Genomic DNA, 27,173 nt, shown 5'->3' on the forward strand with positions numbered 1-27,173 from the left:
TAATCATAATTTAATATAAGACTATTAATATTTGGTTAGTAGCAACTCTTGAGCTCTTGAGTCTTCATTATAATCATCAATACAGTGGGATAATTGAATTTGCAGTCTTTACCACAGAGTCCACATAACAGTCCGCTGTAGGAGGAAGGCAGGGTAACATCTGCATGGTGATTTCCATCAAAACGGACACGCAATCCAAAGTCTGTGTCAAGCACCACAAATGTGCCACTTAGGAAGATCTTGATACCGTTTGGAAGTGTGACAGGCACAGTGACCTGAACTCCATTCACCTGCAGGACGTAGGAAGAAGGTAAGCTTACGTATGCACCACAGTTCTGATCTTCTCTAATCTGTTATATAGATCTCACAAATCTCAGAAATGTCCCTTACCTGAACTTTGCGACCCTTGCCCAAAATGACCTTTGTGTCATGGACATTGATGATAACAGATCTTACATAAGATACTTTCTTATTATTGTCTCTGTGCTCGTTCTGTGTCTCCACAGAAAAGTATGGCAAGCCGGAGGTCTCATTACAGGGCTTAGTTAGGGTGTAGGAGCAGGCGCCCATGAAGTGATGTACTTTATTATCAAAGGAGTTATAATGAGGGTCACCAGAAACAGAGCAAATGCCTGTACCTTAAAAGAGATAAAAATGTGGAGACAAAAAAAATATGAGCTCCATGTCTCAACAGGTTTGTGCAGAACTGCACGTGTGTATGTGAAAAGATGTTTAAACAAATATACCAGTACATATGCTAAAAACTGTGTAAAGTGTAAACCAGTATATTTTGTTACCAAGTGGTTTGCAGACATAGTCTCCATCTTGAAGTTGGCAACTCTCAGTAGGAAGACAGCTAGTGTTGTAACACTGAATAGTTCCTCCACCCTGACATGTACACTTCTGAGTACAGCCCTCCAGATACCAGCTCTCATTCACCTAAACATGGCCACATTGAGAGGAATGAGTTAAAACATCAACCACATTTCCTCTTTTAAAACATGAACTCCTTATATTAATTAAATAAATCCTATAGACTACATAAACACTAATAGAGTGGATTTTGATTTGTCCCAGTGACTCGATTCATTTGATCGGTTCCCCAAAAAGGTTAATTTAGCCAAATGATTTGTTCAGTGACTGTGTTATGCCAGTAGGTAACGAAAAGCGTCTAACTGGCTGCGTCCAAAAGCTTAGACAACTTAGGCAAATTGCCCTATCAGGCAATAGGTGTGTTCGACTTGAAGAGGCGCTGCACAGACCGATCGGTGTATGACATCAAAGTACCGTGAGAGCGATTAGAGAGCAGATGGCTCCGTATGCTTTTGAATCGCTCATGTGGTACTTTGATACAACAACCGGCCTTCAGGGCACCACTAAATTTGAATGAACGCAACTAATGACTTTGCGGAATGTGATACGATCATTGTATTAAGCCGCGTCTTGCATAGCAGACGCAGCATTATTTCTCTGTCGTTGGTTATAATTGGCATATTTCAGCTTTCCGATGCAGCCGTTGTGTTGTTGAATTATTTACTCAACCTTTTCGTTAAAACATCCAGTCGACCAAATATTTGCTTTACCTTTATTATAATGTCTGATATAACCATCCATTTTAAGTCTAATTCTAATAGCTGTCTATTTTAAATAACTGTCTATTTTAAATTTTATACTTTGTCTAGTTAATTCCAATAAAATATCTGAAAGTGACAAACACAACAACAGCAGCAGCATAAATAAAACAGAATACAGCAAAACAATCTCCATTAAAGTATTGATGTGCATAATTTATTCATGTCGCAGTGCATGGCTGGGAACTTGTGTACAGCATTAATCACAGTATTGTTTCAAATGTGCTGAGTGCGTTAAGTCATGACAAATCTTATAGTGTGGCTTTTTGAGTTGGTGCTCTTGCTGTCTAGTGTTTAAAGTATTTTTAATGACATACACAATGTGTTTGTCACGTTTTCTGAAGAATAATATGACACTTGAAAAACTATGAAAAATGTCGAAGTAAGGAAAAAAAAAATTACGAAGTAATATGCAAACTAAAGTTTCTAAAAATATTGTATAAGACCTCATTAACAGAGAAATACATCAATAACATCATGGATGATCTGAGAACATGGGACATTTTTAGACTTTTAAAATAACCTGTCCTGGTTGCAGTGGTTTTGTGGATGTTTTGATTAAAATTATGACAATTATTTTCATAATCTCGTCCATGGCCCCAGAAGCCCACGGGTCGGCCCTGGTTTTAAACTTACTGGGTGGTAAGAGCCTGAGGGGTCCACACAGCCACAGTCTTTAGCAGGAACACATTTGTTGTCACTGAGGATGAAGCCAGGGTCGCACTCACAGCCCTCTACACACTTCTCACTGCAGCCCTGAGGGCCATTGATACCCAGACATGTCTCCGGACAGGAGCTCACACATATGGAGTAATGGCTGTTCGGAGGACATACCAGAGCTGTAGAAAAATGAAGAAAAACATTATGAACTGTTGGTGAAAATATGGTTAAAGTGCGGATGCATTGTGGAGTATGTAGTTTCCCAGTCTCATGTCCCCATCGCCATGTGACAGCATTCCTGTCTCTACCCCTCTGGCCTTTAAAGGCATAAAAGCTTCATAAATAATAAAAACAAACAGGCTAAAGTTAACATAAGTGTTCAGATAGCTGTCCTATTTCAACCTCCTGAACTGCATTTACTTCAATAATTTATTTTGTGCATTAGAGAGAGCTGAAAGCTGGCTTCACTGGGAGTATGCAATGTTATTCTTGCACAGATGCAAGTTGCCAATTTTTGCTGCTTTATCGTATTCTCAATCCATTCAACACTTAAAGCAATATGAGACATGTGAGTATGACTCACGGCAGAAGCCTGGCTCCCTCCACTGGTGGACAGGTGCACCTGCACTCAGGCAAGCATCAGTGTAAGCTTGAAGCTGGTCACAAAGGGCCTGCTGCAGCCCTTGATAACGGCACATATCAAACACACAGCTCTGGAAGAAAGGCAGCGGGTCCACCACACTTATACAGTCCCTGTGAGGAGCAAATGTAAGAGAAATTGTACAGTGTTTAAGCACTTAAAAGTTTTCATCATTGTTTATTAACAGTATTTGGAAATGTCATAGTTTGGTAAATCCTAACCTAAAAGGTCCATTTGTGTCAGTTATTTTCCCACAATTCTCTGGGTTTGACACCACACCCTCCAGCAAAGGATCACAGGGTGGTTGAGGTCCAGGGTCAGGCTTGCACCTGAAAACACAACATCATAGAACATATGAAATCAACCTAATCCTCAAAACATTGTGTTGCCTGTGTGACTGGTCCTATTCAACCCACTTCAAGTGGGATTTGAACCAGGGTCTCTAGTGTGAGAGGATCGCAGACTTTATCATTAGTCACTAGTGTGCCAGAAGAGTGAGGATTACACACACAGCTCTTACTGGCCATACATGCGTTACACTCGCTCCCCTAAACCTCACTCTTATCTGTTTCAACTGCACCAAATGTAACCTGTCCTATTTGACCTGGGTGCGCTAACAAGGACGCTAATTGCAGCAGCCTAGCATCAGTCTCTAACATGCCTCTTGAGGCTAGGGGAGTGAGGTTTACGGACACCGCTCTTACTGGCCTAAATCTATTTCACCTGCATGTGCAGTTGATAAAATGAAGAAAAGAAAGAGGTACTGACGTTGCATCCTCATCCTCATCAGTTTGCCAGCTGTCACCAAACTGATGTGAGCTGTCAGATTGGGAGCCATCAGGCTTAGTGAAGTCATTATTAGGGTTTCCATCGTAGTCCCCACACAGGCCACACATCTGGTCATAGTAGGAACTGATGAGTAAGAGAAGAACAAAGCGAGAGGGATTAATATTAAGATGTTCATTTCCCCAGAGATGGTTTTAGATTTTTTTTCTTTTGTGGGATTTACTCAAATCCTATAACCTTTAAAGGGTTAGTTCACCCAAGAATGAAAATTCTGTCATTCATTTCTCACCATCATGTCGTTCCAAACACATAAGACTTTCATTCATCTTCAAAACACAAATGAACATCTTTTAATGAAATCTGAGAGCTTTCTGTCGCTCCATTGACAGTCTACGCAACTTTAAACCCCCAGAAAGATAGTAAAGACATCAAAAAACCCCACATTTACCACTTTATTTACAAAATATGAATCTCCAACCCCTGTTCACGAGAGCACCATGGTGCTTGCGTGTTGACGCGAGAGCGGGTGTTGTTACATGGCCGAGCTTTAGACGTTAATATTTTATAAATAGAGTGGTAAATTAATTTTTTTGGTGCAAAGAAAGCACTCACGTCACTTCATAACCAGGTTCATCCACTGGAGTCACATGGATTACTACCTTTCTGGGACTTGAAGGCGGTAATTGTGTGTAGGCTGTCAATTGGCTTTATGCCCAGCTGCACTACTTCCTGAACTTCAGCCAGCTTCTTGTTTCCTGTCTGCCATTATTGGCCAAATTGATTCATTCAGGTGTGTCTGATTATTGTTGCCATGACTACTGAGGTCAAGCACACCTGAATGAATCAATTCTGAAGTTCAGGAAGTAGTGCAGCTGGGCATAAAGCCCATAGAGGGACAGAAAGCTGTCAGATTTAATTAAAAAGATCTTCATTTGTGTTCTGAAGATAAACAAAAGTGTTACGGGTTTGGAACGACATGATGGTGAGAAATGAATGACAAAATTTAAATTTTGGGGTTAACTAAGAATCATGGTGGATCTTAGTGTTTCATAGTGGATCATACTTCAGGTCAGAGTTATGTACTGTGTATCTATTTCAATGAGGCTGTTTTCAGAGTTTTAGTACCTGGGAACAGAGATCTTGGCGTAATGGTTGCCGTCCCACTTCACCTCCAGGCCAAACGAAGTTGTGAGGATTACATATTGGCCAGCAAGAGACAGAGAAATGAGCGGAGATGGCGAGTGGGGGAGGGACACCCTGAGTCCATTTACCTGGATGTGTGAAAAAGAGATAAACAATAGAGATGGATTGAAGACTAATTTTATCTTTGACAAGAAGAAATGTGATTATGAACAGATTAGGAACAACTGAAAATTTTGGATAAGAGGATATAATAGTAAATTTAGTCTCCATAATCTAAGAGAGACTAAATCATATTTTATTTGTCTCAATTCTTCATTTCAAGATTACAGAAGGATTTCAGTGGTGGTTTAATGATGGCAGCTGCTGTGGATACTGACCAGGGTTCTCTGGTTTTTCATCATTGTCACAGTGACACCATCAACAGTCACGTACAGTTTCCTCAGGTAAGAAACACCAGAAATTCCTCTCTCTTCATTTTTACCCTCTATGGAGAACCAGGGGCCTTCAGACCAGGAGAGAGTAAAATAGTTATTTTAAAGCTGTACACTTAGAATCTTATTTAAACTTCAGTTTTTAAGTTAATTTTGGGAAGATTTAATGTACATTGAATCAATATTAAGAATGTCAGTATTTTTTTGTTTCTCCATAACACCTACAGATGACCAAAGCATTCTAATGTCACTGCTGATTGTGGATGGTTTTAACATGGTTTTGGCCATTGCTTACCAGTGTTGTTTTGACAGGTGCGGGCCAGAGTGTAGGTGCAAGTGCCCATGAAGCTGTAGTATTTGCCATCAAAGGTGTTATAATGAGGGTCACCAGAGATAATACAGTCTTGAGATCCTGGGGGATTGTAAAAAGATTAAGTATTTTTAAATACATCAACCATCCTTTAAGTGCTAAAGTTTGTGTAAAGTGCAATAGTATAATGTCGGATATACTTTTCGTATGTAATAAAAAGTTGTGATGTAATAATCTGTTTAAATGTAATACAATATCCTACTACAATGGTATGGTATTATATAAGCATAGACCAGTTGTTGTCTTATTAATGCATATACATGCTGGACAAAGCCGAGCTAATATCTAAATTTGTTAGCTTTTAACATAGCTTTTAACACTTTTAACATTGTAAAACTGGACTTGTATGATTTTTAGGGCAGACACTAAAAAAAGTCAATTATTGCTTTAGGCTGACTGAAAGTTGATGGATGGATGAAAAGTGAATGGAAATGCCCTTACTGAGTTTACCTAACTATGGTTCTCACCTTCTGGGTAACACCCAATTACACCATCCTGTACTCCACATTGTTCCTTTGGTGGACAGTCAGCAGCACTACAGGAAACGAACGGGGGGTTACACTTGCACAGTAGATCACAGTCCTTGGTGTAGAACTCGTCACCTGGCTAAATCCATGCAGAGAAGAAATATGTTAGGTTGATGAAAAATATTACTTGATTGACTAACAAACCATCACTGTCCTAAATGATACAACATACAGTTTCCTCACCTGATAATAATTTCCCTCATGCTGGCAGCCGCATGTGTCTTCTTTCACACACTGGCCAGCACTGAGGATGTATCCAGGGTCACAAACACATCCTTCAGAACAAGGCCCAGTGCACATATTTGGTGGAATTGGGTTACAGGAAGGTTGGCAAATTGGGGTGCATGACTCAAAATGACTGTTGGGTGGGCATTTCAGAGCTGGAGAAGAAGAATGTGTTTTATTGCTAGTCATAAACTTCACTGACAGTATGAGAAATAGTACAAGCCATTGATGTCAGCAGTTTTTGTTAGAGTTTATGGTTGAGGAATATGTATATTTCAGACATACGACAGAAGGTGCTGTTTCTCCAGGGTTCAATTGTGACGCCACGGTCCTGACATTCGTTGACATACGACTCTATTGCTTCACACAATGCAGATTGAGCTCCATCCAGCTCACACACGTCAAACAAACAGTCTTGGAAGAAACCCTATACACACAGGGTTAAGAACTGTAAGCATCTTTTATATGGTTAAAATTACACACTAAAGCATTTCAAATAATCTGACTTGACTTCACTCACATTTGGGTTGACTTTTGGATGGCAAGCAGCAAATGGACCATTGCTGTCCAATATGAGACCACAGTAAGCAGGCCCTTCATACAACTCCTGCTCAGCATCTGTACATGGGGTTGGTTCGACCTCTGACTTGTTACACCTGAAAGGCACAATCAAAGTTAAGTCATCTATGATATGAATTAATAGATAGCATACTTACTGTAGATGAGTCTTTTAGGACTAACAGTGTGTGCATTGCATATCGCCTTACTCAGGGTCTGTGTTCCAGCTGTGGCCAAAGTCATTGGGGTTTTGGACCAGTTCACCAGTCGGGGTCTGGAAGTCATCCTTAGGGTCTCCGTTGTAGTCCCCACACAGTCCACAAAGTTTGTCCTCATAGCTGTAACATGATCACAAGCATGTAGAAACATTTAAAAGTGGATCAAGTTGTAATAGTTATTAAAAAAAGACTTTTATTAGAACCATACTCACTCCTTGATAACTTTAATGTCCATAAAGTGGTTTCCATCGTAACGTACGGTAACTCCAAAGTTCAAGACCACTGTGTAGTGCTTGCCAGACATAAAAATGTCAACACCAGTGACAGGACTCAGAGGAATGTTCACTTTGGTACCATTGACCTGAGAAAAGTCAGAAAACAGATCTGTCCATTTGAATGTGCCTCTAAATAAGATGTCTACAGTATATGTACATTAGCAGTAATGTTGAAATTAATGTTCTTTTCTCTTACCTGCACAGTTCCTCCTTTCAGAATGGACACAATCACTCCCAGCGCATGGACATGAACAGCTTTTACATAGCTGATATGAGGATTGTTGTAGCGATTCTCATTGTCCGTGTATACAGCAAAGTAAGGCACATCTGTGCTGTTACAAGGTTCAGACATCAGATAAGAACAGTTTCCCATGAAGTCGTATCGCTGCTTATCAAAGGTGGTGTAATGGGGGTCACCAGAAGAAATACATGTGGAAGTTCCTGTGAATGAAAAATATTTGGATGTCAAAGATTTAATTTTCAAAAAAATAGTTCAATATTGTTGGAATATTGTTGATGTTGTTTTGTACATTACCTTTAGGGTAGCAGCCATGTACTCCACCAACCTCCCGACATTCTTCTGTCACAGGGTCACAGCTGTTGTCCACACAGTCGAAAGTGTAGTTGCCAGCACAACGACAAAACTTGGAACAGCCATTTCCAAAAATGATCTCACCAGGCTGAGTGTAAATACAGAACAAAGTTTTGAGCAAAGGCTTAGGTCCCAGAAATGGATAAAAATACAGCCCCACATCAATGACAAATCTTGTACCTCATAGTAATTGTTTTCTTCATCCAGGCACCCACACTGCTCAATAGGAACACAGCGCCGGCCACGGAAAACAAATCCTGGTTTACAGAAGCAGCCGCTGATACAAGAACCAGAGCAGTTGGTGGAGGGTTCTGCGCAGGAAGGAATACAGGCTGGGCCGCAATCAATGTATTCAGAGTCTGGAGGGCAATTCACTGTTGGAACACATTAAGAGTTGTTTAGCTGTACAAATCTTATCATTTCCTGATATAGCAGGAGCAGGTACTCATGAAGTGATCTACTTTATTATCAGAGGAGGCAATGAGCATCAATAGAGACAAAACAAATTGTTGAGAAAGATAAAAATTAATCTAGAAATTCAAGTTCCCGATCTGTCAGAAGTTTTAACTGGTTTGTGTATAACTGCATGTGTCTATATTCAGGATGTGCTAATGTGTGTAAATAAATGTACCCGTACATGTCATGTGCTTAAAACATTATTATGTACAAAGCAGTACTATAATTGTTACCGATTGGTTTGCAGACATAGTCTCCATCTTCAAGTTGGCAACTCTCATTAGGAAGACAGCTGGTGTCGTAACACTGAATAGTTCCTCCACCCTGACAGGTACACTTCTGCTTACAGCCGTCCAGATACCAGCTCTCATTCACCTAAACATGGCCACAATAAGAGGAATGTCTGTCATTTCTGGAGTGGTTTCATGAATGTTGAAATCAAAGTTTTGCATCTTATTTTCATAATCTCCAGAAGCCCACGGGTCGACCCTGGTTTTAAACTCACTGGGTGGTAAGAGCCTGAGGGGTCCACACAGCCACAGTCTTTAACAGGAACACATTTGTTGTCACTGAGGATGAAGCCAGGGTCGCACTCACAGCCCTCTACACACTTCTCACTGCAGCCCTGTGGGCCATTGATACCCAGACATGTCTCCGGACAGGAGCTCACACATATGGAGTAATGGCTGTTCGGAGGACATACCAGAGCTGTAGAAAAGAAGGGTAAGCATCAGTAAATGACTGTGAAATTATGGCTGAAGTGAGGATGCAATGTGGTGTATGTAGTTTCCCAGTCTCATGTCCTCTTCCCTCAGTGATGGCATTACTGTCATAGAAGTCTAATAAATAATAAAAGCGAAAAGACTAAAGCTAACATAAGTAATCGACTCTAGCTGTCTTTTTCCAACCTCCAGAACTACATGTCAATAATTAATATTCTGCATTAGAGAAAGTTTAAAGCAGGCTTGTCACTGGGAATGTGAAATGTTATTCTCGCATGGATGTAAGTTGCCAAATTGTACTCCTGTAATATTAAAACACCATACACTGTGCGATAAGATACAACCTATAAGAGAGTCTGACTCACGGCAGAAGTCTGGCTCCCTCCACTGGTGGACAGGTGCACCTGCACTCAGGCAAGCATCAGTGTAAGCTTGAAGCTGGTCACAAAGGGCCTGCTGCAGCCCTTGATAACGGCACATATCAAACACACAGCTCTGGAAGAAAGGCAGCGGGTCCACCACACTTATACAGTCCCTGTGAGGAGCAAATGTAAGAGAAATTGTACAGTGTTTAAGCACTTAAAAGTTTTTCATCATTGTTTATTAACAGTATATGGAAATGTCATAGTTTGGTAAATCCTAACCTAAAAGGTCCATTTGTGTCAGTTATTTTCCCACAGTTCTCTGGGTTTGACACCACACCCTCCAGCACAGGATCACAGGGTGGTTGAGGTCCAGGGTCAGGCTTGCACCTGAAAACACAACATCACAGAACATATTAAATCGACCTAATTCAACCTCAATCGACCACAAAACATTGTGTTGCCTGTGTGACCGGTCCTATTCAACCCACTTCAAGTGGAATTTGAACCGGGGTCTCTGGTCTGAGAGGCGGGCGTGCAAACAAGGACACTTAAGATCGCAGACTCTATCATCAGTCACTAGTGCGGGATTCAAACCGGTGTGGGAGGTGGGTGCGCTAACAAGGACGCTAATGGCAGCAGCCTAGCATCAGTTGCTAACATGCCTCTTGAGGTTAGGGGAGTGAGGTTTACAGACACCGCTTTTACTGGCCTAAATCTATTACACCTGCATGTGCAGTTGATAAAATGAAGAAAAGAAAGAGGTACTGACGTTGCATCCTCATCCTCATCAGTTTGCCAGCTGTCACCAAACTGATGTGAGCTGTCAGATTGGGAGCCATCAGGCTTAGTGAAGTCATTATTAGGGTTTCCATCGTAGTCCCCACACAGGCCACACATCTGGTCATAGTAGGAACTGATCAAATGAGAGACAGAGATGAAAAAAGAAAGAGAGATTAATGTAAAGATGTCCGTTTCTCTAGTCTAGAGACACTTTTTGATGTTTCTTTTGCAGGATTTACTCAAGTTCTATAAACCTTAATAATCATGATGGATCTTAGTGTTTCCTGACAAATATTTCAGGTCAGAGTTATGCACTGTGTATCTATTTCAATGAGGCTGTTTTCAGAGTTTTAGTACCTGGGAACAGAGATCTTGGCGTAATGGTTGCCGTCCCACTTCACCTCCAGGCCAAACGAAGTTGTGAGGATTACATATTGGCCAGCAAGAGACAGAGAAATGAGCGGAGATGGCGAGTGGGGGAGGGACACCCTTAGTCCATTTACCTGGATGTGTGAAAAAGAGATAAACAATAGAGATGGATTGAAGACTAATGTTATCTTTGACTAGAAGAAATGTGATTATGAACAGATTAGGAACAACTGAAAGAAAATATTTTGGCTAAGAGGAGTGTCTCAAAACTACTGTCTTTATTTTACTTGATTCCATAATCTAAGAGAGACTAAATCATATTTTATTTGTCTCAATTCTTCATTTCAAGATTACAGAAGGATTTCAGTGGTGGTTTAATGATGGCAGCTGCTGTGGATACTGACCAGAGTTCTCTGGTTTTTCATCATTGTCACAGTGACACCATCAACAGTCACGTACAGTTTCCTCAGGTAAGAAACACCAGAAATTCCTCTCTCTTCATTTTTACCCTCTATGGAGAACCAGGGGCCTTCAGACCAGGAGAGAGTAAAATAGTTATTTTAAAGCTGTACACTTAGAATCTTATTTAAACTTCAGTTTTTAAGTTAATTTTGGGAAGATTTAATGTACATTGAATCAATATTAAGAATGTCAGTATTTTTTTGTTTCTCCATAACACCTACAGATGACCAAAGCATTCTAATGTCACTGCTGATTGTGGATGGTTTTAACATGGTTTTGGCCATTGCTTACCAGTGTTGTTTTGACAGGTGCGGGCCAGAGTGTAGGTGCAAGTGCCCATGAAGCTGTAGTATTTGCCATCAAAGGTGTTATAATGAGGGTCACCAGAGATAATACAGTCTTGAGATCCTGGGGGATTGTAAAAAGATTAAGTATTTTTAAATACATCAACCATCCTTTAAGTGCTAAAGTTTGTGTAAAGTGCAATAGTATAATGTCGGATATACTTTTCGTATGTAATAAAAAGTTGTGATGTAATAATCTGTTTAAATGTAATACAATATCCTACTACAATGGTATGGTATTATATAAGCATAGACCAGTTGTTGTCTTATTAATGCATATACATGCTGGACAAAGCCGAGCTAATATCTAAATTTGTTAGCTTTTAACATAGCTTTTAACACTTTTAACATTGTAAAACTGGACTTGTATGATTTTTAGGGCAGACACTAAAAAAAGTCAATTATTGCTTTAGGCTGACTGAAAGTTGATGGATGGATGAAAAGTGAATGGAAATGCCCTTACTGAGTTTACCTAACTATGGTTCTCACCTTCTGGGTAACACCCAATTACACCATCCTGTACTCCACATTGTTCCTTTGGTGGACAGTCAGCAGCACTACAGGAAACGAACGGGGGGTTACACTTGCACAGTAGATCACAGTCCTTGGTGTAGAACTCGTCACCTGGCTAAATCCATGCAGAGAAGAAATATGTTAGGTTGATGAAAAATATTACTTGATTGACTAACAAACCATCACTGTCCTAAATGATACAACATACAGTTTCCTCACCTGATAATAATTTCCCTCATGCTGGCAGCCGCATGTGTCTTCTTTCACACACTGGCCAGCACTGAGGATGTATCCAGGGTCACAAACACATCCTTCAGAACAAGGCCCAGTGCACATATTTGGTGGAATTGGGTTACAGGAAGGTTGGCAAATTGGGGTGCATGACTCAAAATGACTGTTGGGTGGGCATTTCAGAGCTGGAGAAGAAGAATGTGTTTTATTGCTAGTCATAAACTTCACTGACAGTATGAGAAATAGTACAAGCCATTGATGTCAGCAGTTTTTGTTAGAGTTTATGGTTGAGGAATATGTATATTTCAGACATACGACAGAAGGTGCTGTTTCTCCAGGGTTCAATTGTGACGCCACGGTCCTGACATTCGTTGACATACGACTCTATTGCTTCACACAATGCAGATTGAGCTCCATCCAGCTCACACACGTCAAACAAACAGTCTTGGAAGAAACCCTATACACACAGGGTTAAGAACTGTAAGCATCTTTTATATGGTTAAAATTACACACTAAAGCATTTCAAATAATCTGACTTGACTTCACTCACATTTGGGTTGACTTTTGGATGGCAAGCAGCAAATGGACCATTGCTGTCCAATATGAGACCACAGTAAGCAGGCCCTTCATACAACTCCTGCTCAGCATCTGTACATGGGGTTGGTTCGACCTCTGACTTGTTACACCTGAAAGGCACAATCAAAGTTAAGTCATCTATGATATGAATTAATAGATAGCATACTTACTGTAGATGAGTCTTTTAGGACTAACAGTGTGTGCATTGCATATCGCCTTACTCAGGGTCTGTGTTCCAGCTGTGGCCAAAGTCATTGGGGTTTTGGACCAGTTCACCAGTCGGGGTCTGGAAGTCATCCTTAGGGTCTCCGTTGTAGTCCCCACACAGTCCACAAAGTTTGTCCTCATAGCTGTAACATGATCACAAGCATGTAGAAACATTTAAAAGTGGATCAAGTTGTAATAGTTATTAAAAAAAGACTTTTATTAGAACCATACTCACTCCTTGATAACTTTAATGTCCATAAAGTGGTTTCCATCGTAACGTACGGTAACTCCAAAGTTCAAGACCACTGTGTAGTGCTTGCCAGACATAAAAATGTCAACACCAGTGACAGGACTCAGAGGAATGTTCACTTTGGTACCATTGACCTGAGAAAAGTCAGAAAACAGATCTGTCCATTTGAATGTGCCTCTAAATAAGATGTCTACAGTATATGTACATTAGCAGTAATGTTGAAATTAATGTTCTTTTCTCTTACCTGCACAGTTCCTCCTTTCAGAATGGACACAATCACTCCCAGCGCATGGACATGAACAGCTTTTACATAGCTGATATGAGGATTGTTGTAGCGATTCTCATTGTCCGTGTATACAGCAAAGTAAGGCACATCTGTGCTGTTACAAGGTTCAGACATCAGATAAGAACAGTTTCCCATGAAGTCGTATCGCTGCTTATCAAAGGTGGTGTAATGGGGGTCACCAGAAGAAATACATGTGGAAGTTCCTGTGAATGAAAAATATTTGGATGTCAAAGATTTAATTTTCAAAAAAATAGTTCAATATTGTTGGAATATTGTTGATGTTGTTTTGTACATTACCTTTAGGGTAGCAGCCATGTACTCCACCAACCTCCCGACATTCTTCTGTCACAGGGTCACAGCTGTTGTCCACACAGTCGAAAGTGTAGTTGCCAGCACAACGACAAAACTTGGAACAGCCATTTCCAAAAATGATCTCACCAGGCTGAGTGTAAATACAGAACAAAGTTTTGAGCAAAGGCTTAGGTCCCAGAAATGGATAAAAATACAGCCCCACATCAATGACAAATCTTGTACCTCATAGTAATTGTTTTCTTCATCCAGGCACCCACACTGCTCAATAGGAACACAGCGCCGGCCACGGAAAACAAATCCTGGTTTACAGAAGCAGCCGCTGATACAAGAACCAGAGCAGTTGGTGGAGGGTTCTGCGCAGGAAGGAATACAGGCTGGGCCGCAATCAATGTATTCAGAGTCTGGAGGGCAATTCACTGTTGGAACACATTAAGAGTTGTTTAGCTGTACAAATCTTATCATTTCCTGATATAGCAGGAGCAGGTACTCATGAAGTGATCTACTTTATTATCAGAGGAGGCAATGAGCATCAATAGAGACAAAACAAATTGTTGAGAAAGATAAAAATTAATCTAGAAATTCAAGTTCCCGATCTGTCAGAAGTTTTAACTGGTTTGTGTATAACTGCATGTGTCTATATTCAGGATGTGCTAATGTGTGTAAATAAATGTACCCGTACATGTCATGTGCTTAAAACATTATTATGTACAAAGCAGTACTATAATTGTTACCGATTGGTTTGCAGACATAGTCTCCATCTTCAAGTTGGCAACTCTCATTAGGAAGACAGCTGGTGTCGTAACACTGAATAGTTCCTCCACCCTGACAGGTACACTTCTGCTTACAGCCGTCCAGATACCAGCTCTCATTCACCTAAACATGGCCACAATAAGAGGAATGTCTGTCATTTCTGGAGTGGTTTCATGAATGTTGAAATCAAAGTTTTGCATCTTATTTTCATAATCTCCAGAAGCCCACGGGTCGACCCTGGTTTTAAACTCACTGGGTGGTAAGAGCCTGAGGGGTCCACACAGCCACAGTCTTTAACAGGAACACATTTGTTGTCACTGAGGATGAAGCCAGGGTCGCACTCACAGCCCTCTACACACTTCTCACTGCAGCCCTGTGGGCCATTGATACCCAGACATGTCTCCGGACAGGAGCTCACACATATGGAGTAATGGCTGTTCGGAGGACATACCAGAGCTGTAGAAAAGAAGGGTAAGCATCAGTAAATGACTGTGAAATTATGGCTGAAGTGAGGATGCAATGTGGTGTATGTAGTTTCCCAGTCTCATGTCCTCTTCCCTCAGTGATGGCATTACTGTCATAGAAGTCTAATAAATAATAAAAGCGAAAAGACTAAAGCTAACATAAGTAATCGACTCTAGCTGTCTTTTTCCAACCTCCAGAACTACATGTCAATAATTAATATTCTGCATTAGAGAAAGTTTAAAGCAGGCTTGTCACTGGGAATGTGAAATGTTATTCTCGCATGGATGTAAGTTGCCAAATTGTACTCCTGTAATATTAAAACACCATACACTGTGCGATAAGATACAACCTATAAGAGAGTCTGACTCACGGCAGAAGTCTGGCTCCCTCCACTGGTGGACAGGTGCACCTGCACTCAGGCAAGCATCAGTGTAAGCTTGAAGCTGGTCACAAAGGGCCTGCTGCAGCCCTTGATAACGGCACATATCAAACACACAGCTCTGGAAGAAAGGCAGCGGGTCCACCACACTTATACAGTCCCTGTGAGGAGCAAATGTAAGAGAAATTGTACAGTGTTTAAGCACTTAAAAGTTTTTCATCATTGTTTATTAACAGTATATGGAAATGTCATAGTTTGGTAAATCCTAACCTAAAAGGTCCATTTGTGTCAGTTATTTTCCCACAGTTCTCTGGGTTTGACACCACACCCTCCAGCACAGGATCACAGGGTGGTTGAGGTCCAGGGTCAGGCTTGCACCTGAAAACACAACATCACAGAACATATTAAATCGACCTAATTCAACCTCAATCGACCACAAAACATTGTGTTGCCTGTGTGACCGGTCCTATTCAACCCACTTCAAGTGGAATTTGAACCGGGGTCTCTGGTCTGAGAGGCGGGCGTGCAAACAAGGACACTTAAGATCGCAGACTCTATCATCAGTCACTAGTGCGGGATTCAAACCGGTGTGGGAGGTGGGTGCGCTAACAAGGACGCTAATGGCAGCAGCCTAGCATCAGTTGCTAACATGCCTCTTGAGGTTAGGGGAGTGAGGTTTACAGACACCGCTTTTACTGGCCTAAATCTATTACACCTGCATGTGCAGTTGATAAAATGAAGAAAAGAAAGAGGTACTGACGTTGCATCCTCATCCTCATCAGTTTGCCAGCTGTCACCAAACTGATGTGAGCTGTCAGATTGGGAGCCATCAGGCTTAGTGAAGTCATTATTAGGGTTTCCATCGTAGTCCCCACACAGGCCACACATCTGGTCATAGTAGGAACTGATCAAATGAGAGACAGAGATGAAAAAAGAAAGAGAGATTAATGTAAAGATGTCCGTTTCTCTAGTCTAGAGACACTTTTTGATGTTTCTTTTGCAGGATTTACTCAAGTTCTATAAACCTTAATAATCATGATGGATCTTAGTGTTTCCTGACAAATATTTCAGGTCAGAGTTATGCACTGTGTATCTATTTCAATGAGGCTGTTTTCAGAGTTTTAGTACCTGGGAACAGAGATCTTGGCGTAATGGTTGCCGTCCCACTTCACCTCCAGGCCAAACGAAGTTGTGAGGATTACATATTGGCCAGCAAGAGACAGAGAAATGAGCGGAGATGGCGAGTGGGGGAGGGACACCCTTAGTCCATTTACCTGGATGTGTGAAAAAGAGATAAACAATAGAGATGGATTGAAGACTAATGTTATCTTTGACTAGAAGAAATGTGATTATGAACAGATTAGGAACAACTGAAAGAAAATATTTTGGCTAAGAGGAGTGTCTCAAAACTACTGTCTTTATTTTACTTGATTCCATAATCTAAGAGAGACTAAATCATATTTTATTTGTCTCAATTCTTCATTTCAAGATTACAGAAGGATTTCAGTGGTGGTTTAATGATGGCAGCTGCTGTGGATACTGACCAGAGTTCTCTGGTTTTTCATCATTGTCACAGTGACACCATCAACAGTCACGTACAGTTTCCTCAGGTAAGAAACACCAGAAATTCCTCTCTCTTCATTTTTACCCTCTATGGAGAACCAGGGGCCTTCAGACCAGGAGAGAGTAAAATAGTTATTTTAAAGCTGTACACTTAGAATCTTATTTAAACTTCAGTTTTTAAGTTAATTTTGGGAAGATTTAATGTACATTGAATCAATATTAAGAATGTCAGTATTTTTTGTTTCTCCATAACACCTACAGATGACCAAAGCATTCTAATGTCACTGCTGATTGTGGATGGTTTTAACATGGTTTTGGCCATTGCTTACCAGTGTTGTTTTGACAGGTGCGGGCCAGAGTGTAGGTGCAAGTGCCCATGAAGCTGTAGTATTTGCCATCAAAGGTGTTATAATGAGGGTCACCAGAGATAATACAGTCTTGAGATCCTGGGGGATTGTAAAAAGATTAAGTATTTTTAAATACATCAACCATCCTTTAAGTGCTAAAGTTTGTGTAAAGTGCAATAGTATAATGTCGGATATACTTTTCGTATGTAATAAAAAGTTGTGATGTAATAATCTGTTTAAATGTAATACAATATCCTACTACAATGGTATGGTATTATATAAGCATAGACCAGTTGTTGTCTTATTAATGCATATACATGCTGGACAAAGCCGAGCTAATATCTAAATTTGTTAGCTTTTAAAGCTAGGGTATACGATTTCAAAGATTGTTCATTATTAATATCCTCGTTTAGATGCTGTTTATGGTTATATAGTATAATCCTAACAATATAAATAGAAAAAAGAACGAAAAAAATCCATTCACTCTATTGGCTGTAAAGCCACATAAAAGTTGACCAATGGAAGCTTTGCGAGCGCAAAGCTACATTGGTCAACTGCTCTCATCCAATCACCAGCTACACTTGAAACTCCGCCTGGAGCTCGCGTCTCCACCCCGACCGCACCCAACCACGCCCGACCGCGCCCCCCTTCTGCGTCATGAGAATCGCGCACGTTAGCAGGTGACCGCACATGGTAACTAAGTAGCACATCAGACAGCAATGGATAACAACGAAAAATACATCAGCAAGCGTCCCCTGCTTGCCCCTACAAGAAAGTTAGGACGGAAGAGAAAGTCGTTTGAGGAAAATGCAGAGACGAAAAGAAAATGTGAAGAACGCCGAAAGTTGAGTAGGATAAATATAGGGTTCACCATTGACCGATGGAGGAAACTTCAGCGAGATCTGGGACTGAAGACCGACGCTGACACGGCTGACTTTTTGTTGAGCAGGTAAACATTTATTTGTACTCTTATATGGTGTGACGTGTTACATAAATAGCTTTTTATCAGTCTGAAAACTTGCTAATGCTGCCGGTCGGCATTGGAATGTTAGCTGTTTAGCATCACCTGTATCACGGTTCAAAGTAAATATATTTCTTGAAATGCTTGAATATATTGCAGTATGCCTAGCGGGTTTCTGTTCGAGCCGATCGGAATTTCAAAAAGATGCGCTGTATGCTGCTATAACAATTACTCAGAACCTTAGCAATACTATTGATATCATACTTATGGTGGTGGGTAGTGTAGAACATTTCATGTGTTGCTAATCTTGCGTTGGCGTGATCTCAAACGTGTCATTCCGATGATGACAACTTGATTGAGTGACGTTGTTCAATTGATTGAGTGACGTTGTTCAATTCGTTTCCCTGTGGGAGGGATCAGGTAGCAGAGGGGAGGGGGGTGTGTGTGGAGAGGCGGGATGAGTTTTTCAAAACTTCCCTCCCGTTTCAGGCTCTCTCGACCGATTTTCAACATCGTATACTACAGCTTTAACATAGCTTTTAACACTTTTAACATTGTAAAACTGGACTTGTATGATTTTTAGGGCAGACACTAAAAAAAGTCAATTATTGCTTTAGGCTGACTGAAAGTTGATGGATGGATGAAAAGTGAATGGAAATGCCCTTACTGAGTTTACCTAACTATGGTTCTCACCTTCTGGGTAACACCCAATTACACCATCCTGTACTCCACATTGTTCCTTTGGTGGACAGTCAGCAGCACTACAGGAAACGAACGGGGGGTTACACTTGCACAGTAGATCACAGTCCTTGGTGTAGAACTCGTCACCTGGCTAAATCCATGCAGAGAAGAAATATGTTAGGTTGATGAAAAATATTACTTGATTGACTAACAAACCATCACTGTCCTAAATGATACAACATACAGTTTCCTCACCTGATAATAATTTCCCTCATGCTGGCAGCCGCATGTGTCTTCTTTCACACACTGGCCAGCACTGAGGATGTATCCAGGGTCACAAACACATCCTTCAGAACAAGGCCCAGTGCACATATTTGGTGGAATTGGGTTACAGGAAGGTTGGCAAATTGGGGTGCATGACTCAAAATGACTGTTGGGTGGGCATTTCAGAGCTGGAGAAGAAGAATGTGTTTTAGTGCTAGTCATAGACTTCACTGACAGTATGAGAAATAGTACAAGCCATTGATGTCAGCAGTTTTTGTTAGAGTTTATGGTTGAGGAATATGTATATTTCAGACATACGACAGAAGGTGCTGTTTCTCCAGGGTCCAATTGTGACGCCACGGTCCTGACATTCGTTGACATACGACTCTATTGCTTCACACAATGCAGATTGAGCTCCATCCAGCTCACACACGTCAAACAAACAGTCTTGGAAGAAACCCTATACACACAGGGTTAAGAACTGTAAGCATCTTTTATCTGGTTAAAATTAGAAACTAAAGCATTTCAAATAATCTGACTTGACTTCACTCACATTTGGGTTGACTTTTGGATGGCAAGCAGCAAATGGACCATTGCTGTCCAATATGAGACCACAGTAAGCAGGCCCTTCATACAACTCCTGCTCAGCATCTGTACATGGGGTTGGTTCGACCTCTGACTTGTTACACCTGAAAGGCACAATCAAAGTTAAGTCATCTATGATATGAATTAATAGATAGCATACTTACTGTAGATGAGTCTTTTAGGACTAACAGTGTGTGCATTGCATATCGCCTTACTCAGGGTCTGTGTTCCAGCTGTGGCCAAAGTCATTGGGGTTTTGGACCAGTTCACCAGTCGGGGTCTGGAAGTCATCCTTAGGGTCTCCGTTGTAGTCCCCACACAGTCCACAAAGTTTGTCCTCATAGCTGTAACATGATCACAAGCATGTAGAAACATTTAAAAGTGGATCAAGTTGTAATAGTTATTAAAAAAAAGACTTTTATTAGAACCATACTCACTCCTTGATAACTTTAATGTCCATAAAGTGGTTTCCATCGTAACGTACGGTAACTCCAAAGTTCAAGACCACTGTGTAGTGCTTGCCAGACATAAAAATGTCAACACCAGTGACAGGACTCAGAGGAATGTTCACTTTGGTACCATTGACCTGAGAAAAGTCAGAAAACAGATCTGTCCATTTGAATGTGCCTCTAAATAAGATGTCTACAGTATATGTACATTAGCAGTAATGTTGAAATTAATGTTCTTTTCTCTTACCTGCACAGTTCCTCCTTTCAGAATGGACACAATCACTCCCAGCGCATGGACATGAACAGCTTTTACATAGCTGATATGAGGATTGTTGTAGCGATTCTCATTGTCCGTGTATACAGCAAAGTAAGGCACATCTGTGCTGTTACAAGGTTCAGACATCAGATAAGAACAGTTTCCCATAAAGTCGTATCGCTGCTTATCAAAGGTGGTGTAATGGGGGTCACCAGAAGAAATACATGTGGAAGTTCCTGTGAATGAAAAATATTTGGATGTCAAAGATTTAATTTTCAAAAAAATAGTTCAATATTGTTGGAATATTGTTGATGTTGTTTTGTACATTACCTTTAGGGTAGCAGCCATGTACTCCACCAACCTCCCGACATTCTTCTGTCACAGGGTCACAGCTGTTGTCCACACAGTCGAAAGTGTAGTTGCCAGCACAACGACAAAACTTGGAACAGCCATTTCCAAAAATGATCTCACCAGGCTGAGTGTAAATACAGAACAAAGTTTTGAGCAAAGGCTTAGGTCCCAGAAATGGATAAAAATACAGCCCCACATCAATGACAAATCTTGTACCTCATAGTAATTGTTTTCTTCATCCAGGCACCCACACTGCTCAATAGGAACACAGCGCCGGCCACGGAAAACAAATCCTGGTTTACAGAAGCAGCCGCTGATACAAGAACCAGAGCAGTTGGTGGAGGGTTCTGCGCAGGAAGGAATACAGGCTGGGCCGCAATCAATGTATTCAGAGTCTGGAGGGCAGTTCACTGTTGGAACACATTAAGAGTTGTTTAGCTGTACAAATCTTGTCATTTCCTGAAAGACTTAAAAGGAAAAAAGAACAAGTTTAACTTACCCGGTGGTGTTGGTTTTGGAGTAGTTGGCTTAGGTGTAGTGGGTTGGGGTGTAGATGGTGTTGTTGGTTTAGGTGTAGAGGGTTGGGGTGTAGATGGTGATGTTGGTTTAGGTGTAGTGGGTTGGGGTGTAGATGGTGTTGTTGGTTTAGGGGTAGAGGGTTGGGGTGTAGATGGTGTTGTTGGTTTAGGTGTAGAGGGTTGGGGTGTAGATGGTGTTGTTGGTTTAGGTGTAGAGGGTTGGGGTGTAGATGGTGTTGTTGGTTTAGGTGTAGAGGGTTCGGGTGTAGATGGTGTTGTTGGTTTAGGTGTAGAGGGTTGGGGTGTAGATGGTGTTGTTGGTTTAGGTGTAGAGGCTTGGGGTGTAGATGGTGTTGTTGGTTTAGGTGTAGAGGGTTGGGGTGTAGATGGTGTTGTTGGTTTAGGTGTAGAGGGTTCGGGTGTAGATGGTGTTGTTGGTTTAGGTGTAGTGGGTTGGGGTGTAGATGGTGTTGTTGGTTTAGGTGTAGTGGGTTGGGGTGTAGATGGTGTTGTTGGCTTAGGTGTAGAGGGTTGGGGTGTAGATGGTGTTGTTGGTTTAGGTGTAGTGGGTTGGGGTGTAGATGGTGTTGTTGGTTTAGGTGTAGAGGGTTGGGGTGTAGATGGTGTTGTTGGTTTAGGTGTAGAGGGTTGGGGTGTAGATGGTGTTGTTGGTTTAGGTGTAGAGGGTTGGGGTGTAGATGGTGTTGTTGGTTTAGGTGTAGAGGGTTGGGGTGTAGATGGTGTTGTTGGTTTAGGTGTAGTGGGTTGGGGTGTAGATGGTGTAGGAGTTGATGGACCCGGTGTTGTTGGTTTAGGAGTTGGAGTAGCTAAAATAAACCAAGAAAACAATCAATAGACTGGTGGTTTCTCCATATTTTTGGATATTTTTGACAATCGCTATATGTTACCTTAAAAATTACACAGTCTGCCACCTACCTGTACAACTTGTAATGCAGACACTATCAATAGCAATATCTGTCTTTTCTGTTTCACCATAAACACCAACAATTACAAACTGAAAAAAAATGAATTACACTGTAAACACGTGCTCATTTGCCAATATATATTCTTAAAAAAAATATAAAGAAACTAACTGAGGGAATAAAACTGACCTGCACTGTATCAGCTGTGCCAATGTAACGAACACTTGCAGGCTTCCAGCCTTGACCTTGATTCCCTGTGAGGCTGAAAATAGGGGCTCCAAGTGCGCCACCTGAAAACAAAATAATAATAAATAAATCTGAGCTAAAATCATTTTCAGAAACCATTTATCATTCAGTTTAAAATTTAAAAGTTGATTCATTGCTTTGATATGTACATATGATCCTCATGATATTGTAATATAATTGTCCTTTAAACTTAAAGATGTTTAAATAAACTCTTAATCTTCACTCTATAGAATGACTTACCAACGGTGACTGCATGGACATTAAGTTCCATGTTGGCAGCACTGCCATACATGTAGTAATGAAAGTCCAGCTGCAGGCAACCAGAGGCTGCGGTGGAGGGACTCCAGAGTTGAGCGGATTCTGATTCAATTCTAGAGCCTGAGTCCAATAACAAGTATGACCCCACTGCATTGGAAAGAAAATAGAGAAATTATTTGAGAAAATAGAGAATTTGGGGAAATAGGGAAATCCTAAAAACCATTGTTGTCTTGATCAAAGTCACAGGGTGGAACGTTGGACTCACGTCCTGGTTTGGAGTAATCATCTTCAGGGCCAGTGCCTGGTGTATCTGTCTGTCCATTCCAAGTCTCCCAACCAAAAATATCATCAGTTGATACCTCATTAATCCAGCCACAATATTCTCTATCATCAAAATCACACCCAGCTATACAACCTGTATAAAATATATATATATACATTTATTATTATAATTATTATAGTACTACGAAATGTGTATCTTTGTGATCTGCAATAAGGGTAGAATAAAGTACCAGCACATGCTCCCTCGTTGATGACAATGTTATCCAGGGCAGTGTCACATGATGAAGACAGCCCACGCATTGCTTGAAAAACAATCTAGAAGAGAACCATTACATTAAAGCTGGCTGAAAGGGAATTTTCTGTCAGTAAACGCTTTAGCAGTATCTATTTTTTTTTTAACTGATGATGAAGATAAAGACAATATACAGTGGTATGAATAAGTTTTGGCACCCATGCTAAAGTTGCCTAAAAAGAGGAATAAAAAATCATCTTTTGGATATTGATCTTAATGCCTTAATTAGAAAAATGAGCAAAACTCCAACCTTTAAGGACACAAATTTTCTTTGTGAATGAATAATGTATCATAAATAAATAAATGTTTTTCCTTAAAATACAGGGTGCGTAAGTCTGGGCACCCCTATGTTAAATTCCCATAGAGTCAGGCAGATTTTTATTTTTAAAAGCCAGTTATTTCATGGATCCAGGATAATATGCATCCTGATAAAGTTCCCTTGGCCTTTGGAATTAAAATAGACCCACATCATCACACACCTTCCACCACACCTAGAGATTGGCATGGTTTTACTTCAGTTAGCCTAATAGCTGGTTTGATTTGCATTGAAAGATGATCTTATGGAAAGTACCCCATGCCAATCTCTAGGTGTGGTGGAAGGTGTGTGATGATGTGGGGATATTTTAATTCCAAAGGCCAAGGGAACTTTATCAGGATCGATATTATCCTGGATCCATGAAATAACTGGCTTTTAAAAATAAAAATCTGCCTCTATGGAAAGACTCTATGGGAATTTAACATTGGGGTGCCCAGACTTATGCACCCTGTATTTTAAGGAAAAACATTTATTTATTTATGATACATTATTCATTCACAAAGAAAATTTGTGTCCTTAAAGGTTGGAGTTTTCCTAATTTTTCTAATTAAGGCATTAAGATCAATATCCAAAAGATGATTTTTTTATTCCTCTTTTTAGGCAACTTTAGCATGGGTGCCAAAACGTATTCATACCACTGTAGATTAGACAATCAGTAATGCATAGGTGCATAGGCCTTATAGCCACAAGCACAGTGACCACACTGAAATGTAACAGCTAAAATCTTCCACAAAGGTCACAAACCTTTTGGCAGTTTGGTCAGGTATGGCAGGACGGCACCCTTGTGTATTTCGTTTAAAAACAGCCCATTCTCACCCCCAAGGCATCACCAAACTGACGCCTTGGGAAGCATTTTGACCATGCTTCAATATCTGACGCTGCGTCCTTTAGCGTCAGTTAGATGACGCCCTAGGATCACGTGTAACCCTACCCCTACCCCAGACCTAAACCTACCCGCATTATCTAACTGACGCTTTTCCTTTAGCCTCAGTAAAATGACGCCGTAGGATCGCGAACTTACGCTAAAGGGCGCCTAAAGCGTCAAATATTGAAGCATGGTCAAAGTCCACGCCTTGGGGTGAGAATGCGTTAAAAATGCATGTTAGAGCCTTTGAATAATTCTAGAGCCTTACATGAACACTTGAATTAGCACTAATAGCAATCTTTTGCTGTTTTTAAGCTGACCCACGTACCTGAGTCTGCCCGGCTGGTATGGGAACTGTGACAGAAGCTCCAAGCCATGACGGGCTCTGAATCCCTGTTTTTTGCCACAGTTGTTCCTCAGAGCCAGAATGTTTGGACAGCACAGTTAGAGTGTTACTGCCATCATTGCCATACATGTAGTAGTAGAACTGTACACAGATCTCAGCATGTCCATTAGTAATAACTGGGCTGAGAAGGCGTACTTTCTGTCCATTTATGCTGTTGTCAGCCTCATGATATATGTAATAGCCAGCTATGGGGGAAAGGGGATGAATTGAACAATGAATGAGAGCAAGGAACAGTAACAAAAAAAGCGCTTTACCATTTCATAGGTTACCAGACAAAACATTTTTAATTAATTAGTGTAAAATGATTAGTGCACTGTAATTTTGTAAGCATTTGTGGTTGCTGTAATTTTAGTATTTTTCAAAAAGTACTGCTGAAAAACATTCTTTATGATCATTGGATCATTGTTTGTTGGTTTGCTGCTCATACTCACTGCCATCTGGATAGTCTCCATCAGGTCCTGTCCCTGGAGTTGGGGTGGGTCCAGTATGGCGTGTCCAATCACCGTTATCTTCGTTGTCTTGTTGGAAGTTGCAGAAAGGATCATCATTTTTGTTGAAGTCACAGGAGGCCAAAACTACTTAAAAGATAGAACAACATGACATTTCAGTTTTCAGTGGTAGAAGTTATTTAAAATTGACACATGGAATTCTAGTTCATTTAAAATTACTTATGGATATGGTGTTACGTCATAAACAGTCCTAAACTGAGGAATGAATCATGCTAATCTTTTTTTTGTTGTTGTTGTTTCCTGTTGTACTACAATGCAATAAATGTTATTTATGTTCATAATGTGTTGGTAATGGACATGGACCTTACTGTAGATGTGCTTTATGGAGGCCTATACCGTACTCCACCCATTTACAACCACTTCTCAAGTCATTTTGTAATCATATGTGTCCTTGCTTGATTGCAAGTGTGAACATTTTGTGCGTTTTCTTTTTTTTTTTATGTGACAAAACAAATTAAAGTCAAGATATTTTGCAATAGTGCTAATTTTCTGGTTAATCATAGTCTTTTTTTAATTAAAACATTTTACATGATTTACTTACCAGCATCTCTCTCTGTCACGTCATATCTATAAAAACATGAAATAATTGAGTATGAGTTAACTAATGCCATAAAAAGACAAAAGAGCTGGCTATATCTTAATATTTATGTTGAATGTTAGATTGGATAATCATTTAAGAATTTCTTATAAACAGGCAGAAAAGTAGTGTTTTCAGTTAGTCTACATAATAGTAGTCATCACCATAACATTTATCATCTGTTCCCATCATTATGATTAATGTCTAAAATCAAAGTTGCTTTTCAAATGGGATGGTAAATGCTTAATTACATTTAAACAAAGACTGAAAGAAAGTGACAATAATCCATTAATGTTGTGTACAAAACTAAGAAATAGCAAAGCTCATATGTTATCAAGCATTTCCCCATACAATTTTGGGGGTCTTTGCCTGTTTTCCTAATTTAATTGTTAGAAACGTGTTGCTCAATTAAAATGCATACTGCAAATGATTAACAAATATTGGATAAATCATGTTCATTGTATAGACATTAATATTTAGAATATGTATGAATTTGTATTATTTGCGCCAGTACATACAATAATAATCTTTCACTGAATCTATATTTAAAACCAAAAGTAGGTTTAAATTCACATTACTGCTAAAATTATACCAAATTACTAAATAATAATAATGAGAATCTCACCTATTCTCGTTGTTGTCTATGGTAAAGCAACCTGTTATCCATATTACTACCAGTATTAACTCCAGATGTCCCATGTCTGGATTAATGGATGTTGTTAGGTTCACAAAGGCATAAGCGAGAAAGAACTGCGAGTTTATAAATGGTCGGTTGATGTAGGGTCGGTGGGGCAGGGCATGGGAAGGTGTGTATCAGTTTTTATCACTTTAATGAATATTCTTTTCCATAGATCATTGCAAAACCAGTTTAGTGAATCAGTAACTGTTTGTGATATGACCAGGGTGTGTTCCCCCTAGCTGTTTTCTTATGTGTTATGGAGGATGCAGGGAACTTCAGCTTACATAGACCTTTGAATTGAACTATCAAAGCAGGAATCCCC

General features: G+C 40.3%; 1 protein-coding gene and 1 long non-coding RNA gene across 2 annotated transcripts in view; one reads left to right on the forward strand and one right to left on the reverse strand.

The window, feature by feature from the left end:
- zanl (zonadhesin, like) overlaps positions 1-26,906 on the reverse strand; it is a 38,386-nt gene extending 11,480 nt beyond the window's left edge. Inside the window, exons 1-63 of the mRNA XM_039656294.2 lie at positions 26,798-26,906; positions 26,137-26,162; positions 25,518-25,664; positions 25,009-25,271; positions 23,438-23,522; positions 23,191-23,340; positions 22,908-23,072; positions 22,611-22,711; positions 22,435-22,513; positions 21,480-22,325; positions 21,197-21,390; positions 20,960-21,104; positions 20,621-20,865; positions 20,362-20,510; positions 20,140-20,268; positions 19,893-20,028; positions 19,658-19,799; positions 19,331-19,527; positions 19,088-19,226; positions 17,416-17,532; positions 17,068-17,192; positions 16,652-16,797; positions 16,284-16,427; positions 15,794-15,901; positions 15,515-15,684; positions 14,933-15,135; positions 14,661-14,802; positions 14,152-14,345; positions 13,915-14,059; positions 13,576-13,820; positions 13,317-13,465; positions 13,096-13,224; positions 12,849-12,984; positions 12,614-12,755; positions 12,287-12,483; positions 12,044-12,182; positions 11,502-11,618; positions 11,153-11,277; positions 10,737-10,882; positions 10,369-10,512; positions 9,879-9,986; positions 9,600-9,769; positions 9,018-9,220; positions 8,746-8,887; positions 8,237-8,430; positions 8,000-8,144; positions 7,661-7,905; positions 7,402-7,550; positions 7,181-7,309; positions 6,934-7,069; positions 6,699-6,840; positions 6,372-6,568; positions 6,129-6,267; positions 5,587-5,703; positions 5,238-5,362; positions 4,843-4,988; positions 3,700-3,843; positions 3,153-3,260; positions 2,875-3,044; positions 2,268-2,470; positions 798-939; positions 391-638; positions 113-290 (exon numbers count right to left, since the gene is read on the reverse strand). Coding sequence (XP_039512228.2) covers positions 113-290; positions 391-638; positions 798-939; positions 2,268-2,470; positions 2,875-3,044; positions 3,153-3,260; positions 3,700-3,843; positions 4,843-4,988; positions 5,238-5,362; positions 5,587-5,703; positions 6,129-6,267; positions 6,372-6,568; positions 6,699-6,840; positions 6,934-7,069; positions 7,181-7,309; positions 7,402-7,550; positions 7,661-7,905; positions 8,000-8,144; positions 8,237-8,430; positions 8,746-8,887; positions 9,018-9,220; positions 9,600-9,769; positions 9,879-9,986; positions 10,369-10,512; positions 10,737-10,882; positions 11,153-11,277; positions 11,502-11,618; positions 12,044-12,182; positions 12,287-12,483; positions 12,614-12,755; positions 12,849-12,984; positions 13,096-13,224; positions 13,317-13,465; positions 13,576-13,820; positions 13,915-14,059; positions 14,152-14,345; positions 14,661-14,802; positions 14,933-15,135; positions 15,515-15,684; positions 15,794-15,901; positions 16,284-16,427; positions 16,652-16,797; positions 17,068-17,192; positions 17,416-17,532; positions 19,088-19,226; positions 19,331-19,527; positions 19,658-19,799; positions 19,893-20,028; positions 20,140-20,268; positions 20,362-20,510; positions 20,621-20,865; positions 20,960-21,104; positions 21,197-21,390; positions 21,480-22,325; positions 22,435-22,513; positions 22,611-22,711; positions 22,908-23,072; positions 23,191-23,340; positions 23,438-23,522; positions 25,009-25,271; positions 25,518-25,664; positions 26,137-26,162; positions 26,798-26,871 — 10,255 coding nt within the window. The 5' untranslated portion in view covers positions 26,872-26,906. The remainder of the gene's footprint in view (positions 1-112; positions 291-390; positions 639-797; positions 940-2,267; positions 2,471-2,874; positions 3,045-3,152; positions 3,261-3,699; positions 3,844-4,842; positions 4,989-5,237; positions 5,363-5,586; positions 5,704-6,128; positions 6,268-6,371; positions 6,569-6,698; positions 6,841-6,933; positions 7,070-7,180; positions 7,310-7,401; positions 7,551-7,660; positions 7,906-7,999; positions 8,145-8,236; positions 8,431-8,745; positions 8,888-9,017; positions 9,221-9,599; positions 9,770-9,878; positions 9,987-10,368; positions 10,513-10,736; positions 10,883-11,152; positions 11,278-11,501; positions 11,619-12,043; positions 12,183-12,286; positions 12,484-12,613; positions 12,756-12,848; positions 12,985-13,095; positions 13,225-13,316; positions 13,466-13,575; positions 13,821-13,914; positions 14,060-14,151; positions 14,346-14,660; positions 14,803-14,932; positions 15,136-15,514; positions 15,685-15,793; positions 15,902-16,283; positions 16,428-16,651; positions 16,798-17,067; positions 17,193-17,415; positions 17,533-19,087; positions 19,227-19,330; positions 19,528-19,657; positions 19,800-19,892; positions 20,029-20,139; positions 20,269-20,361; positions 20,511-20,620; positions 20,866-20,959; positions 21,105-21,196; positions 21,391-21,479; positions 22,326-22,434; positions 22,514-22,610; positions 22,712-22,907; positions 23,073-23,190; positions 23,341-23,437; positions 23,523-25,008; positions 25,272-25,517; positions 25,665-26,136; positions 26,163-26,797) is intronic.
- LOC148998472 (uncharacterized) lies at positions 209-8,115 on the forward strand. The gene is made up of 2 exons (XR_016165465.1): positions 209-310; positions 5,183-8,115. It is a non-coding gene; the product is annotated as an uncharacterized LOC148998472 (long non-coding RNA).
- Positions 26,907-27,173: the final 267 nt, after the last annotated feature.

This window comes from Pimephales promelas, chromosome 1, assembly GCF_988280905.1.
Source record: "Pimephales promelas chromosome 1, fPimPro1.hap1.1, whole genome shotgun sequence".
NCBI classification, from domain to species: Eukaryota; Metazoa; Chordata; class Actinopteri; order Cypriniformes; family Leuciscidae; genus Pimephales; species Pimephales promelas.